The following is a 17774-nucleotide window of genomic DNA, read 5'->3' on the forward strand; positions in this document are numbered from 1 at the left end:
TGTGCTCTTTTTATTTGGGAGAATAGAGAGGACAATCTTTTCTGCCTCCACCCCTTTAAAAAAAAGGAAGAAAAACTAAAAAAAAAAAAAAAAAAAGAAAAAAGATGAGGAGAAGGCAGGGTTTGTATGGAGGCTGATTCATGCAAAAATAATGGTTGGTATATTTTGGTTGGCAACAGACAGCTGATATTGGGAGAAGATGTGAGATGAGAGAGCAGGATGTGACTTGAAAGCTGTAATTTGCAGCCAAATGTTCATATTTCAGACATCGAGCAGCGAGTCAGGCAACACAGTCATGCAGAAGCTAGGAAAATGGGGGGAGGTTTACGGTAAATGATGCATCTATTCATTGACTCAGTGCATCAGGTTTCTGGAAGCAAATTGTGTCTGTACTGTACAAACCCACAGAGCAGACAACTTTAATTGTCTACCTATAAACACATTATCACATTTATTTCCAAGTGGCTGCAATTATAGATTTTTTTCCCCTGCTTTTTGAAACAAGAAAAAAAAATCCCTCTTTCAGTAAGAGGAGTGCAATACCTGAGGAGGAAGTGGTTTCATGGTCACTTTCACCCTCCTTGCCTTCCTCAGCAGACCCAGTAGGTCCAGAACCGCTGGAACCGGCGGGTCGCTGCTGCCTCCGTCGCCTCCGAGATCTCTGCGACCGTAACATGTTCCGATCTACGAACTCTTTAGCTCCTTTCTGCACAAATGAAGTGTTGATGGGGGGGGGAAACACAATGAGCACTGAGATGTAGAACACATCCTGAGCACAGAGTGCATGGACTGGGTATACCTGTAACAGGAAGCAGTCTTCCCCACACGGTTCAGTCTCCATGCGGATCTCCTTGCTCTTCCTCTTGTAAACATTGGGTGTTGCATGAAAAGCTTCATGAACAGAGACAATGCATTCTCACTACCTGCTGCACGAATTGCAACATTCAATGCAAACATTAATAAAATATTGCAATCGTAATATATTGATCAGAGTCTTAAATCAAACAAAGAAAGGGCTATTACGGTGGAGGAAACAGTCGTATTTGAAGCAACGTCTACAGAAGAGCGTGTGGAAGGAATGCAACGACTGCTCCCTCTGCACAGATTTTGCAAAAGGCCCATCTAAGTTGGGAGTGCAGAGGGGGGGGAGTTTTACTGGGCCTGGTGGCTCCTGTAGATCCTTGTACCTGTGAAGAATATGAAAAACATGCCAAAGCTTTAAAGAAATAAGAGATGCACTGATCTGATATTAATATCTGTGTTGGTCAAGATGTTGAAAAAAAATTCTATATAGGTTAGCGGTGACAATGTGCCCAATCCATAAAGTTTGCAGAAACAAACTTTATGTTGCTAATTCACAAACTAATTGCTATTAAACCAATTTTTAAGTCACATTTTCACTTTGTACAGCCTGACTGAATTACTGGCTGACCTGCCTCAAATTGGTCAAAAGATATCAAAACCAATACATCATCCATTAATCTAAAGAAATTAAAAAATACAAAAGTCATCAGAACCTAAAATATTTATCCACAAATGGAGGACATATAGAAAAGTGATGACCCTTCTCAAATCATCCAGGGTGACCCAAAAGAACCCTGAAGCTGCATCTATAAAATTCAACGGTGAAAACTTGAAGGGAGGAAGATATGCAGATATGAAGATATTCAAGTAAGTTGCTGGAATTCAAAAAACTCTTCTGCAAACCAGAGTGGACTAAAGTTCCTCCACAGTCCTGCAAAAGAATCACCGCCTGCCGTTGTAAAAGCTAGATGGGATTTGTTGCCGCCAAGGTTGGCACATCCAGTTGGAGGGGGCAATTACTTATTCACATATGGCTATGTGGCTTTGTTTCCCTTAACAAATTAAATAACTGTTTGAAAACAGCATTTTGGGCTGACTTTCTTTCTTTGATATATTAATTCAGTATTGTTATATAGCCATTTGTTCATTCAAGCTGCCACAGGGTGTACTAACTTTTTCACATGACTGTAAGGAACAGAACAAATCTGAAAGGGGCCAAATACTTCTTATGCCACCATAGATGTTTCTAAGGTCTTTCAGCTCCTCACGCAACTATCCTTTGAGCATGAGAGCCAGAGAGGAACCCAGAATTCTTAATTCACCTCTAGCTGCTTACATCTCCATGGTGAACGCTAAGCAACAGACTAATGATCGCGGGGCAAATAGATCCCATTGACTACACTTTTCTTACTTTTCCTTCAGCTCCTCTGTGGTGCCCTTGTAGGGAAACATGGAGGCGATGGCTGTAAATATCTTATCGTTGGGGATCTTCTTGCTGCCGGACACATCCTTCACTTTTGGGAAACAAAGCAGGGGTTGTTACACAAGTGAACCAGATATGACCAAACATCAGGTTTTCATACAGATGCATAAACATTGATTATGCAACAAGGGTGTTTACACAATTCCGAACAAGACATTGTCTCCTATTTTCAAGAACAGATCAGCAGTAATTGTTCTTAACGGTTGTACTTTATTGTATTCTTGTAATTTGTAGCATCCTTGCACATGCATGCTGAGTGGATCCATTTCACAATTGTTGGGAAAGTGTGTAGTTACCACTAAATCCAAACACAACTCGGTAATAGGAGTCAGGGCATATCAGTGTCATGAACAAACAAGTTCCCTCAAACAAGGGAAAACAGGGTAGCTTTAAAGCCACCATGTCAGTTCAAGAGCTGCTGTGGCAGGACGACCTTGTGGCAGCTGCATGGTGTAAAAAAGAAGAACAGTATGTGCCTTGTTCACGCTGAAGCACTCTAAACACAGATACTCACCCTCTGTGGTGCCTCTTCTTTTTTTCCTGATTAATGTTCCAGCTTTAGTCTCTTCCGAGCCTTCCACTGAGCTCCTCCTCATCATCATCCTCTCTTCCTCTTTCTTCCCTGTAACCTCTGCTGCCGTCACCCCTGCGTCCTCCTCTTCTTCTTCGTCATGGTCAGAGTATTGGCTCAAGGCATCCACAAGCTCCTTAAAGATCTCGTCGCTGATGAACCCACCCTCTGGGACAGAAACAATTTTGTTTTATGTCTTAAGTCATGGGTTTATATAGAAAAACAATTATATAAACCTTCAGATTAAATACATACACAGCAATTACAGTGTCCTAAAAATGATGCATACATTTTCAACACTCGATATCACCAAAAACTTTGGAAATATTTTTGGTAAGTTTTTGGGATAAACCATCTGTGGTAAGACTTGAAGTTGGTATTAACAGATGCTCTCCATCCAATTTGACAAAGTTTAAGCTATTTTGAAAAGAAGAGTGGGAAACATCTGAAAATCTATTAAAGACATAGCATTTCCGGAATTCTGCGGTTGTAATGGTGTAATTGTGACGACGCCATAGGAAATAAATATATGTTTAAGGCTCTGCCTACCCCTGTCACCATGAACGCCATCATAGTTGTCAATGAGTTCCTCTAAGAAGGCCTCATCCTGTTCAAGCACCTCATCACCCATGTAGGGAATGTTGTGTAGGAACGTTTCATCCTCCACCTAAAAGAAACAACTCCTTTTGGTGCTTCATTCAACAAAATAACATTAAATGTTTCTAAGTGTTTTAAAGCTTAAAAACCAATACAAGTATACATCAGCCATGAACCGTAGAGTGCAAAAACAATATCAAAAGATGGTATATGATACCATGAAGTTGTGCTGCAGTGGTGACCACGAGTACATGAAAGGGATTCCTGCCACTGTAGACAGAGGTTTCATTGGAACGGCCTGAGAATTAAATCCCGGGAACCCAAACTCCACTGTACACATCTGGAAGAGGATCAGAGGTGAGGTGAACATGACCATACTCTGAATGAGTCTTCTGGATAATTATAATTAGACACAGATGCTGTTTTGGCTCAGACATGGAAAGCAAATGCATTACAGTGAAACTCAACAGCATGTGGGAACATAAAAATACCACTATATTTTCAAACTGTTTGGGTTATGAGCTCACTTAAGTCATCAGTTCCCTTTGTCACTGCCTACTTAGGCTCCATTTATCCCAATCGCTCTCTTTTAAAAAAAACGTACCTTCTTATTTGCCAGAGATCCAGTAAAGGTTGAGACAGGGATGGCCTGAATCCTGAGCTTGGACCACTCTGTATTCAGGAGATTAGTCTGCAGCTCAATTTTTTGCCTGTTTGACATGAACAAGCTCTGGAAACACAAAAAGACCAAATCAGATAAAACTCAAATGGAGGGGATAAACTACATACATATAGAAGTCTCTTTCCAACGTTCACAACCATTAATCTATTATCCATGTGTCAATGACTGATTTAACCCACCTTGACCTCATCTACTTTTTTAAGGCGTTTTAACTGGCGAAGGCGCATATACTCAGACTTGACCCTCCTTCTCCACTCTAGGAGACTGCGGGAAGGGGTAAAAGAGCCAGGCTGAGGCCTTGGAGTTGATGGGACAGCACTGGTGCCAGAGGCCGGGGCTGCAGCAGCTGTTTCTTCCATCATTCCTTAAAAAGCCAAAAAGAGTATTCAGCAAGCAAGTTGAACCTTGCAGCAGATTCAAATTTTCCATTGTTGGTCTGTTATCTGGCCTACAAAGTACAGCAACAATTTTATCTTTTGTAGTAGTTTTGTGAGATAACCCATATAGTTTTAAAGTCATCCCATTCGTTTTTTCCACACAATTAACATTGTGTGAAAAACTGACTAGAATATCATGCCAATAAACTTTACCAGACAGATTCAAATTCCACATCTTATGCAGCACCAGCCATAGGTTTCCATACACTCACTATCAGCATTAATGTCATAGTGATGCTTTTAATATATTATTTCTTATGTCTAGAATTATATTACAGCAAACAGCTTGAATTGTGTGCTCATGTTTAAATTTGATGTACATTTTCTAGCATCATACTGAGGGTCTACAACTGCCAGAGATACTGTTGGCTGACGCAATAAAAAAGAAGAAGTACTATTCTCAGATTCTTTAATTTCAACTCAAATCAAACACTAGAGATTGGCTGTAATCTGAACTCCACTGGTTGTTCAATCAGGACACCGACCACAAATACAGATAAAAACTCTCTGGAAAAGAGGCTGGAATTAACTTTAAAATGCATGTCATCAATCTGCAACTCATAACAGACGTTATTTCGTCAAATATTAGTGTGAACATGTGCATACACTTGACTTTCAATGTTAAATCTCAGACAAAATCCAACATTGTGCATACAATTCTTGTTTTTTAATATGATATAAAGTTATTCTATTTAAAAAAAAAGGCTTACATACATCCATGTCATTCATGTTGAAGATAAGGGCATCAACATTAAGTCCTGTATGATCCTAATGATTGTATGAAATATAGTTAAAGTCAGTTGATCATAAAATGCAAATTAGTGAAAAAAAAAGTTGTTAAAGTAATTTATTCTTCAAGAAGCCTTCAGTGTGACACAATCTCGTTTTCCAGAAGAATGCACTTCCCTATTTACCCTAAATGTAACCCTCTTTGAAATACTGCCCCCTTCTGTTGGCAAAACAAAACTGCCATCCTCTGGAGAAAACAAGCCTACCGTCCGGGTGATTTAAACTGCACCATGTTTTCTAATTATTTTTAAAGGGCGGCCATTACAAAAGCAGTGGGCAATTATTGTGGCCTGTAAATAAGGTCTAAGAGTTAAACAGCGTGGAGCATCCACATTGCTACGAAGTGGGCGTGCCTCAACAGAGCAGAAAAGTGCGTAGCACAGTTTTTCTGTGCTTCATCATGGCCCGAGTGAGCATCTACATCACTGTTTGCGCCAGAACCCCATCAGAAATAAGCATTAAGGCAAAACTTAGCGCCCAAATCAGCGATGGGGGGGTTTGATCGAGGAGGAGGAAGCTTGCAAACGTGTGGTTACAACGCAGATGAAGTGCGCTGCGTCCTCTGGGTGCAGCCACGGCAGCTACACGGTGCCCATTTAAATGGGGAACACTTCAGCGACGTGCCCACCCAAGCTCCACAATGACGGCGCGGCATTCTGGCACACGCGTGTGTGCACGTCTACATCCACACAGCAACTGTCGCGGTTATTAAATACCTTTAAATCCTCGCGTCCTCTCTGTTGCGACAACAGCCCCGCAATGCGATCAAGTCCCTCTCTGTACGTGTGTGTAGGAAAGAGAGAGAGAGAGAGAGAGAGAGAGAGAGAGAGAGAGAGAGAGAGAGAGAGAGAGAGACAGAGAGAGAGAGTGTGTGTGCGTGTGTGTGTTGGTGTGTGCGTGCCGGACAAATTAAGGCTGTCTTTGGTTTGGATCTGACGCAGGTATCGTCTCCATACGTGGGGATGTCAGAGAAATCCCAGCGTTGTCCGCGGACATGGTGCTGGAGGCTTGTTGTTGTAGCTTACGAATAGCTACGCACTTAGCTCAACCCAAGAAGGATAGTGACGTATGTATTATGATGCAGCCTTTCCAAGAAGAGGAGCCAGGATTTATGCATATTCTGCGTCTTGGGAATAAAAAGTAGCTCGGAGCAGCCGCGTCTCAGCCATTACTCGCACACTCAGGAACTGATTAACTGTTGGGAGGGTTATGGTCATATACATACGCAAGCATAATTCTCCTTAGGCCTGCGGTTAGTGGTCAGACCTTTAAAAAAATATTAAATTCGACCGCCTGTAGGTATAAAATGCAAGCATTAAAATACATTGTGACAAAAAAAGACGATTAAAAACAGCAAATAGCCCATAAAACGAAAAAAATAACACAGCATATCTTACAACAGAAACAACCCTACAATATATATTACTGGTTTACAGACTAAAGTCATAATGATGAAGTAAGAGCTGAAAACCAGCTTACAGTTTTATAAAATTCCAACGGACTTCTGTCGAGAGGGAAATCAGCCTTACTGCGGTTCAGCTTTTCTCCTGCAGAGGGCGCTCGATACATTTTTCTTCTCTGTGGGAAAAGACAGCGGGCTACGTGCAAATCACAAGGATGCCAGAAAGATCTTGGTGTGCTACACACATTTCTAATGTAGAGCAATAGCTGAACTAACCATAAAAGCGTTGCTATCGGAAGGACAAAAATCTGAATTTTTTTTTTGTCTCACACGGCTACAAATAAACACATCATTCTACATTAAATCGATGCCTTGAATCCTCAGGTTGATGCACATATGATTTTTTAAAACTCTTCTGTTGTCAGTTAATCATCAAATTTAGGTGAAAATATGTTTATTCTTTTTACCCTTTCATTACCTCTAGTGTTATTTCAGCTTTAGCCTTTTTGAGTCCTAGGATTCTAGTGCCTACAGGTGATTACCAAGGGTAGGCTCATAGGAGAACAATGTTCCTTGCAACTAATGGTAATTTAGACAAAATATAGACAAAATAATATGACTGGAATGTAGTTTAACTGTGAAAGGAAATCAAAGCTCAACCATGTAATTCGTTAAGGACATTTAAGTGACAAACACAGTCCAAAAGATTAATTTGAAGGTTTGGTGGGAAAATCCTACAGAATCATCTTGTTTTAAGGTTGAGAAAACAAAGATCATAAGGTCAGTAAGCCACATGTAAAATATTTGATTAATTATTTTACATGTGGATTATCACTGGGAAAGGTGATAATTCTGCACATTTATAATTCCTCTACATCTGTGCCCACATCAATATTCTCTTGAGAAAACCAAAGCTTCACTTTCATGTTGCTAAATATCTACATTAGGAGTATTAACATTTTCAGTTAACTGGAAAAACAATATTTGTCCAATGATGAAAGCTCAAAAATACAACTTACCTAACAGTTTTGCACATATAGGCATTTGAGTAATTATCTGAATTTACACACAAAAACCTTGTTTAACACACAAGGGGGCACTATATGACTAGTTCTTACAGGATAACACAATCTGTGATAATAAAACGTTATTTAAACAAGATTAGTACACTTAAAATCATGCCCCCAACACATACCAAGCTGTATTTTCTTCTGCCTTGTGTTTACATCAAGCAGTTTTTACTTTTTATTGAGCATTTAGAGAGAAAATTAGGATTGAGAAACTTTTCTAGATAAAATTTCAAATTTGGTGGTGTTTGATGCAGACCGTGCAATAGTGATACTGAACTGTCAAACAAAAGCAAACACTCACAGGAACACAACGCTTAGAGATAAAGGCAGCAATAAGGAGGAAGTTTTTCTTTCTGTATTATGTAAACTCGATGTGTTGATGTTGGCGTGTGACTGACCTAAATATTACAAGCCAAATAGTCTGAAACAAAAAGGTTTTGAGAATGAAAAGATGTTCAAGACAAATAACTCTGCAGTCAAGAAAGATATCTAATTAAAAAAAGCTACACATTTGCTTTAACATTCTTGAACATTTAAAACCTATTTAACATTATTCCTTTTTAAAAAGTCAATTCATCTATGTAATTGTGCTCACAAGAATGCCTTTGATATTTAAGTGCGCGTTTCTTTTTTTGAACACTCTACCCTCTACATGAAACTGTGCTCTCAATGTTAAGTGAAATGAAATGTGGGAGCAATTTTGGCATGAGCTATATGTGGCTTTGTTCCAAGCCCAGCAGCTGAGAAAGAGCACTTATTCTTCAATGATACAGAGAAACACTTCAGTTTCAGACCAACTCCCCTTGCTACCTCTCTTTTACCACAGACGTTTAACGTGACGTTAGCGATGACGGGAACAAGGAGGCTGTTTGTCTTCAACGTTGATGATACGCCACAGAGCAGATAAAGAAAGGACATTCCTTATGTGAATCATGCACAGTAAATCTTGATTTACAGCAACAAATTAAAAAAATAATAAATTGGAAAATGTGCCGCCAAACGAGAAATTAAAGGGGAACTTCAATTTCTCGTTTGGAAGAGTAGAGTCGCTTTTAAAAGATTAGAAATTAAATGTTAATCAACATTTTGATGTGTAACAACAGCACTTGACAATTGTTGACTGCATATTCTACAGCTTTGATTTTTTTTTGTGTATTTTTATGACGTAAAGCATTTTGAGCTGTCTTATTGCTGAAATGTGACATAAAACAAACTTCATTGATTGATTGATTGATTGATTGATTGATTGATTGATTGATTGATTGATTGATTGATTGATTGATTGGGTCCTCTGTATCATGGTTGGCTCACTTGATCAATATCTCTCGCACAACTTTTGCCCATGAATATGATCTTAGTTTAACTTCTATACTGAGAACATGTTCCATATTAATTAGTCTAATAAAATAAAACAGATTTTAGTCTCAACTCTATCAATTAACATTTGTAATCAATTATCTTCAGATTACAAATGCTAAAGGAAAGATTGAAATTAGACTAGACTATATACTGTTTTCACATTTGCAGTTCTGTCGAAATTGAATGATTATTTTGAAACTTATAGAATTGTAGAATCCATAACTAAGTTACTAAAGATCACATGCTTTATTATGCCACTTTTGGCCTGTCAATTTGAACAACTTTGACATTGTCACAGTAAAACTGATGAGGATTTGGGAGTTTGTCCCAAAATCAAACTGTCTCCTATTTCTGGGAGCTGATTTTGGAACTTAGTTTGTGCAGTCTCAACACTTTTGTATCTGATGCTCTTAAGATTAGAGGCAATAAGTTTGATGATGATACATTTGTGAAAAGATTTTATGTATGGTTGAAGATAGTGTGTCAACTTTACTCTTGAAAACTGTTGCTGTGACAACAAATTATGTTTAATTTCAGTTTTGCTGTTCAGTTCTCTTATCAAAGAAATAAGAGAGCAGTTTCTTACCCCCACATGTAATTTTCTCCCATCTAATTTCTTTTATCCATTTTTTTTGATTGGTCAATTTCACATTCTTGCATTCTGCTCCTCTAATGCCACCCCACATTTTCTAGCTTATGCAAATCCACCAGCTAAACTACTTGGACCATTTAAAAGAAGAACCTCCCTCATTATTATTTTTATTCAATCAGTCGATCCTGTTATCTGGCCAGGGAAAATTTCTTCCATGACTTTTATTTTTTAGAAGTAGAAATAAAATGCATCATAACACCACAAAGACCAGGTTTACAGTAGTTAGGTTTGGATTAAAATTGAAACAAGAAGAAGAAAAATGAAAACAAATGGAAGAAAAAGAGAATTACAATTCTTTTTGTAAATCACAGTTCTGTCAGTTAACTGTTGATTGAACACCTTTCTTAAACTTAAATCATTGTTTGTTCTCCTATTATCAGAGGAACAGAGAAAGACAAAGAAAAGAGGGGAGAATAAACATGATTAAAAAAAACTCTTCATGGTTTCACAATTCCTGAATCAAAATCCAGAGAGAAACTGGTGATGACTTTGTACCAGTGGAGCACAGCAGTTGTAACATTATCAGAAACTCTTTACCCCATGTGGTGAATCCGCCCATACTAGGAAGTGAGGCTTTCCTGTTGTTTCTTTTCCTTTTTTTAAGCCTTCCTGTGGAAAGGTTGAGATATGTAATCCCTACCCACTGGTGAAGATGAACAGAGCATTGTTCAGCAAAATGACTGTCACCAGATTCTCTCTTGTGTTCTCTGGCTGCTTAGTGACTCTTCTCATTTGGGGTAAGTGATATTTATTTTCATTGTCCGTTTATGTATTAGGGAGAAGCAATGTTTACTCTTCATCTAATTTCTCAATAAGAAATCTTTTTTGACTTTACGCAGGGAAATTACATGTAGAAATAAACCAAACAACTGGTATGTTGCAGGTTATTCTTAAATGTGTTGACCAAATACATATCCAAATAAGAATTCAGTAATTATTTCTGATCATGTGTAAGATTGTTAATAATGCTTAAAAATAATAAGATTTCTGTCATATGAATAAGAAAGCTCCTCCTAATGTTAAAACATTTGTTTTAAATATGTTTAAATGTCCTTGTGTTGAATATATTAAGACTTCCTTAAAGAAGTGGGAGACAAAGGGAGGATGCACTGACTCCCCATAGCGTGGATCTCGCTATTTCCTTCATCCTCCACACTTTCTCACACATTAAAAAACGCGTAAAAACAGCTGTTGACGAAATATAAGTTCAGTAACAGAGCATTTTATATCTTACCTGACTGTATGTCTTTGCACTGCCAAAATTTGGGTTTCCTTGTTGCAGGATGCACAAATGTAATTTGTCTGGATAATGAGAGCGCAACGGTGCAACCGCTCACAGCAACAGTGAAAACAACAGGTATGTGTGGATTTTTAAAGAAAATCAAAAATAAATCCTCTTGCATGTTGATCGATGTTTTTAGCCCATGAATTTCTTCATGTAGGCTATAATGAAACACAAACAATAGATAACAGTGAGTTTGATTTTGTTTTCTTTGAGCTGTTTACTGTGTCGCTGTGCGACGCTAATCAATTCAAGTGCAGTGAAAAAAATATTTGCTGCCTTCTTAAAATACAAAATGCAATTTTCAAAAAGATCTTTTCATTTATTAATGGAAAAAATAAATCCAAACCTATGTAAAATAGTATTTTCCTCCAAAAACTTGTAATTGGTTATGTCACCCTTGATGGCGACAGCTCCCATCAAGTCTTTGTAATAACTGGAAATGAGTTTTTTACATGGCTGTGGAGGAATTTGGACCCACTGTTCCTTGCAGGACTGCTTTAAGTTTGTCACACCGGAGAGTTTTTGAACATAAATTTAAAGTCATGCCATGGCTTTGTGATCAAACTTAAGCCTAGACTCTGACCAGGCCAATCAGAAACCTTCATTTTGTTGTTTTTGTCGAGGCATCAGATAACAACCTTATTATCGGACTTATTATTTTTTTCCTATAGCACATACTTAAAGGTTCAAGTTTTCCAAAACCCAGAGCCCCAGATTATCACACTCTCACCACCATGTTTGCAATAATTTTACACCAGATAAAGTGGAGATTCAGATAATATGATCTTTCAACTTTTTGCATGACATATTGTTTATATACACATATACATTGTAGAAACTTTAGGAGGGATGGATCAATATGATTTCTATTTTATATGTTGTAGAGTCACAGATGGTGAATATGGAAGCATTTCTCCTGGGGGCTTGTTTGGGATCACTTCTTTGAAATTATTTGTTTGTCCTGGAACAAACAGAACCCAGAAAACAAATCTTGCAGACTCTGTTTTCCGTGGGGACATCTCCTTGTGTGTTTTGTCAAAAGGATCCAAGATAAACTCCTGAGGAGGTCTCCACTAGAGGGGTCACCAGCAGTAGACGTGAGGCCCCAAACGGCTTCAGGGTTAGAGGTTAAACGAAACCTCATTACGACACCCCCCACCTGGATCAACTTCCTGACTTTGTTCGTCATTCACCCCATGCAACGTCAGTGATCAACGCATGAACTCAAAGTTGTGAAACAACTGGAACTTGGAGCAGAGCCCCTTTCGCTGTTCCTCATCCTGTGCCTTACTATTTTTTTCTTTCTCCAACTGTCCCCCCACCCCTTTCCCCTGCCAACACTCCCGAATGTGGGCTCCTCCTCTGCTGAAAAGACACATTTCCTGATGTCATTACTAAATCAAAATGCTGCTCCTCAGCAAACAGATGTTACATGGGGTTGAACATATAGTTTCTATAACATTAATTTAAGTTGTGAAATGTAAACTGTAGATTTATATATGTATTTCTTTTTGTGTTTGATCCTCCCTCACTCAGCTTTTTAAAGCTCCAGTGAGGAACTACCCAGCAGATTTGCAAAAATCATGAGCTCTTTATGAGAAAAAAACAAAAACAAAACATAATTACATCTGATGTGGACATGTTATGTATTCCTTGCCAGCATAGATATATAATGGTCTTTTGAGTCTCATGGCTGCTCCAGAATAATAACTTATTCCATCTTTTGTTTAATTAACCTAAATATGAAATTGTGGATGTCTGCACAGCACACCCTGCAGAGTCATGATTAAATCCACCCCAAAACACTAAGCCCTAAATGTTTACTTATGTTTCCTATTTGGCAGAGGCAGCCCAAAAGGCAAATAAATCACATGCTGTGAGCTGGCCAGGCCTTTTCGACTGTGAGAAACTGAGACTAAAAAGCAGAACAAGAGTTAAAGAGTAAAGGGTTTTCAGATGTGAGTCCAGCCCCAGCTTGGGTGTGCTCTTTTTATTTGGGAGAATAGAGAGGACAATCTTTTCTGCCTCCACCCCTTTAAAAAAAAGGAAGAAAAACTAAAAAAAAAAAAAAAAAAGTGTGTTGAAGAGGCAAAGAGCTGCTGCCAAGGCGCAGGGCCATCAGACAGATCTTCGAAGAACATCTGCTATCCGTGGGTAACATTGTTTGGACATCTGGTAACCGAAGATAACCCTGTTGCGTTTCCTGTTATGCCTCGCTATACACATTCTGGAAGCTTCATCATTTGGGGAAAAGACACCTTTATTCTTTTTTTTCTGACATGAAGGGAGCTGTTGGTTTCATTGGGGTATTCCTCTCCTTTCTCTCTGGTGAGTGTGTGGTCTTCCTTTCGCAGCTGCCGTCGCCTCACCAACAGTTGTGTTAGAAGAATTTGTGAGCTAAAACAGGCAAAGAAATGTCACAGTGATTCGAGTTGAATTAGAAAGATGGTGTGTTTTGTGTTTTCTGCCTTTTCTTGTCAGAAGTACACGTTTTAATCAGAAAATGTTTTTCCATATCTCTCATTTAGAGATCTCAGGACACCAACTGCAATTTCGTAGGTGGCATTTCTTACATACAATGCTAATGTAACATAAGTCTTTACAAAAAAATGTAATTTTGCAACTCTTAAACATCTTAAACTGCTCTTATTCTCTTTGGATGTTTTCTCACATACTCTCCTTTTAATTCCACTTCTTGCAGCTTGTGTGGATGATCCCTATTGCCACAGTGTGTGTAAGATCTGCGAGGATCACTATGGTGAACCATCAATGGAGTGTCTTTCTTTTTTATTTGATGACTATCTGAATTATTTCAATAAGCAAATGAGCTCACTAAACTCAACTGACTGGTGCGTCTGGGATAAAGTGAGCAGGTAATCTCATTTACAAGTCACTAACTTTTACATCAGAGATATTTCAAAACCTATGCTGACATCAAACATTTTTATCTCATTTTATTTTCTGCAGCTTCTACAGCAACTTTAGCACATACACCGAGAACATATCTGACTGTCTGGGGATCCCATGGCCGAACTCACTGGTGGAAAAGCTCTTTGTCAACATCCACGCTGCGTATTTCAAAGCATGCCCCACAGAGGAGTTTAGTGACCCACCTCCAGGAATCGTGTTTGCCCTGGTGATCACTCCCATCTGCCTGATCCCAGTTATGGTCAGCCTGGTGGTGATCAAGACGAAAAATGGGGATGGCACATCCTGATTGGAACACTAAATATGACCTCTGGTGTTCATTTTTCTGCTTTACCATGCTTAGACTGCTACTGTTCCTTCAATTCTCCAAAAATCCTGCAGAGGTCTCAGTGACTCAGGACTTAAAGGAGTAAATGCTTTGCTGCTTCGAATGATGTCTGTTGAATGACAAGTGTCTTCTTTGTTAATGAAATGATCAATGTACTGTGGAATAACAGTTTCCTGTTTACTGTATTTACACTTTATAGGGATGGTTCAGTTTTTTTGAAAGTGGGGTTCTTTAGAGTTGCCATCAGCTGTCAGCACCTTACCTCAGGTGGACAATGCTTAGAGCACTTCTTACAGATCCAGAAAGAGAAAAGTGGAGTCCATCATTCTGAATCAGTTTAAAAAAAAGTTTCACAGCGACTCAAAAAAGTTACTTAGGTGGTTATTTAACATGAACGCCCATGGCCATTTATGATGAAAACTGTATTGATTGATGATCCATATCAGTAACATTGTGACATTCTTAGCAGAAGAAAGATTTAACCGATCAGTGAGATCTGATTTGATGCTAATGGAATAGGATGTAAAGCCATAAGGCTGCATTTTCTCAAACTACTGACCATGAAGGTCAAATAAAATAATGCAAGAGAAAAAAAAAGGAATTCCAGTGAGCTACTTTTTTCATTATAAGATTGTTTCAGGATGAAAAATATATATTTTCATGCTAGTTCCACTTGGCCTGCATGTTAGCAAGACTCATAACTTTTTTCCTTTTCTTAAACTGAAGGGACGCTTTGATCTCTACTTTGTCAAAACACTGACAGCTGATAGTTACTCTGCAGAATCCCACCTCAACGTCCCAAACTTTCAGTTTAAGAAAAAGGCTGTGAAAAAGTGTTATTTTTAAACCGACCTAGTCACAATGTTGCGTTCTGTTTGTATTTGAATGTTGGATTTTCTGATTTTCCGTACATAAATACAACAGAAATCTGTATAAAGTCAGAATTTTGACTTGGAAAGTTGGAGGTGTTTGATGAGTCCTGGGTTCAACAGACATGGCTATAGCACATATATTTAATTTTGCAGATGTAAACCCAGTTTTAAAATTTTTTTTAATTACCACAATTCTTTTTGTTGTGACATAGTGCTGGACAACATTTTGTGGTGGACATGTTCATGTTTCAATGCAGAACATGGAGAGGAATGCATCATTATTCAATCATATTACTGTTACTGGTTAGCGCTACTATTGGAAAAATCCCAGGGGTTTTCCAAATTGCGTCTGGAACACGATTACTCCTGATGGGACAGTATTATCAGCTCCAGCCTCCAAAGCAAATAGGATGCAGCATTAAGTATTGACTCAACCATTATCAGCACAATATTCTGGAATTAAACCTTAATATAAACCAAAAAACATATATTTAGTGTTGTTAGTGATGACAAAAAGCTTCAGAGCTTGCCGTTGTAAAAGTAAAATAACATTTTCAGTGACAGTCCAGGAATTAGCTTCGACTGTTCAGAAAATTATAAATTAGCAACATAATTTTTTGGTGCTCAAACTGAACTCGGATCAACGTCAAGTTTGATCTATGTTTGATCTGTGTCAATATGACATGGAAATTAAGAATTGTTGAATGTATTCGTCTTAAGGGGGTTCAAAGGTTAAAGCAACTGGAGCCCAATTAAAAGGGAGTGACCACTGCAGTAGAGCTCCCCATGCTGTTTTTCTTTCAGCARCAAGGATTCTGCCTTYTATGTAATATTAGCAACTCATAAGTAAATAATTGATMGTTTAACYTGACCCGGACAAAAGACATTTATCTGTCTGTGCAGACTAGTTATATACACTGAGTGATGACAAGAAGATCAATCTAAGTTTCTTTGCTTGTAACATGATAGCGTTGAYATGTGTTCAGTTGTGGATGACAGTAAAGCCACAGTAAGTGYTTTCAGATTTGGAACAAAACGTGTATTCAAATGCTTTCCTTTAAMTTTGTTGTTGTCGAGAACAAACGGATGTAGTCCGCGACTTCGAGGAATACGTCCAGTCTGTTCTCACACCGTGTACTGCGCACATATCTGTATACTTTTTTTTTGTTTTGTAAAGTATTAAATCTAAATGGATATTTTACCGTCCAAATAAACTGATCATAAAAATACTGGTTGTTTATTTGGCTGTGCTGCAGGGAAAATATTTGGAAGATAATAATGCGAATACAACTTTTGGAAATGGAAAGACCCTRAGTCCAACTCAGTTTTAAGACAACTAACAGGATTGCAGCATCATTCTGTTAAAAGTATCCTCTCCACTACACTTTTGTTTGATGAACCACCACATATGGCMATGTCTTCCCCCCTTCATGATATCTTCAGTGGGGAGTATATTGTTCTACAGTTTCTGTGCTGTGTGAGTCCTGATGTAGTCAAGGAAGCCGTGACAGCAGCTATGCATCACACCCTCATCTGGCACAGACACACACACACACACACACACACACACACACACACACACACACACACACACANACACACACACACACACACACACACACACACACACACACACACACACTGCACTGAGAGCCTCTGTTTAATGCCTGTGAGTGTGTCCTTGTGTGTCTGGGCTGGGCTATGTGGGAAAGTGTGTTTTGTGACCTTTCTTCCTCTCTAGATATAGGGTCATGCTCACCACCTCTACCACCCCATCCCCCTCTTTCTGATCTCATCCATTTTGTGTCCCTCCCTACTGTTATAGCACACTGGAAAACAAGCTTTACACTATACAGCAAGATGTGAGTGTATATGTATTTTAAGGTAGATTCATCTATTGTCATCATAAAACAGCATCTGAATGATTTTCACAGCTTAGCCAACAATACCCAAGTGGATCATAAAASTCCAGAGTGCAAAACTTTGCCCTCTTGTGGTTTTATGCAGAATTGTAACAAGCTGTTTAGTTTGAGTACATATGTAGTGACTGTCCTTTCTTTTTTTAGATTATTCTTATTGGCTCTCCTGTTAAAAATGTGTAGAAGTATTAAAAATAAAGTAATTTGTACTACAGTAACATACCATTAGGAAGAAARGCTTTTRAGAAAATTCTMAGTGCCATGCTCCTCAACACCCCAAATGAATGTAAATTCATTATTTTGTGATTTCTATTTCATTTTACGTAGGTTATAAGTTATATAATAATTATTAAGTCCCTGCTTCATGGAGGTATATGTATGATATAAGATAGGTCAATTTTGGTGAGACAATTATGGTGGTAAAAACAAGAAAACGTGATTCAAGTGTGGTAGGTATGTGTTGAACTTTATGTGTCATGAAATAATAATAATAAAAACATATCTATCCATAAACATGTACATATCTATGGACAGAGCAACAGTTAAAAGCTTAAAAAGGAAACTGCGACAAACAAGGATGAATGATTGCCTACGTT

General features: G+C 38.3%; 2 protein-coding genes across 4 annotated transcripts; one reads left to right on the forward strand and one right to left on the reverse strand.

Annotated features, from left to right (window-relative positions):
- Positions 1–104: 104 nt before the first annotated feature.
- LOC103469387 (histone-lysine N-methyltransferase EZH2-like) lies at positions 105–6926 on the reverse strand. 2 transcript variants are annotated; one of them, XM_008417036.2, is made up of 10 exons: positions 6843–6926; positions 4317–4501; positions 4060–4185; positions 3673–3795; positions 3408–3525; positions 2802–3026; positions 2216–2318; positions 1024–1187; positions 800–891; positions 105–706 (listed from the first exon to the last, which is right to left on the reverse strand). In XM_008417036.2, exons 2-10 carry the CDS (start codon positions 4497–4499, stop codon positions 452–454), a joined length of 1389 nt encoding a protein of 462 aa, XP_008415258.1. In that variant the 5' UTR covers positions 4500–4501; positions 6843–6926; the 3' UTR covers positions 105–451. The 2 variants fall into 2 exon arrangements, with proteins under 2 accessions (XP_008415258.1, XP_008415257.1); XM_008417035.2 differs by lacking the exon at positions 6843–6926 and adding an exon at positions 6080–6183.
- Positions 6927–10473: 3547 nt separating this feature from the next.
- Positions 10474–16488, forward strand: ramp2 (receptor (G protein-coupled) activity modifying protein 2). 2 transcript variants are annotated; one of them, XM_008417037.2, is made up of 5 exons: positions 10474–10583; positions 11129–11203; positions 13660–13686; positions 13833–14004; positions 14099–16488. In XM_008417037.2, exons 1-5 carry the CDS (start codon positions 10499–10501, stop codon positions 14346–14348), a joined length of 609 nt encoding a protein of 202 aa, XP_008415259.1. In that variant the 5' UTR covers positions 10474–10498; the 3' UTR covers positions 14349–16488. The 2 variants fall into 2 exon arrangements, with proteins under 2 accessions (XP_008415259.1, XP_008415260.1); XM_008417038.2 differs by lacking the exons at positions 10474–10583; positions 11129–11203 and adding an exon at positions 11229–13459.
- The last annotated feature ends 1286 nt before the right edge of the window (positions 16489–17774 follow it).

Source organism: Poecilia reticulata, linkage group LG8 (genome assembly GCF_000633615.1).
Source record: "Poecilia reticulata strain Guanapo linkage group LG8, Guppy_female_1.0+MT, whole genome shotgun sequence".
NCBI classification, from domain to species: domain Eukaryota; kingdom Metazoa; phylum Chordata; class Actinopteri; order Cyprinodontiformes; family Poeciliidae; genus Poecilia; species Poecilia reticulata.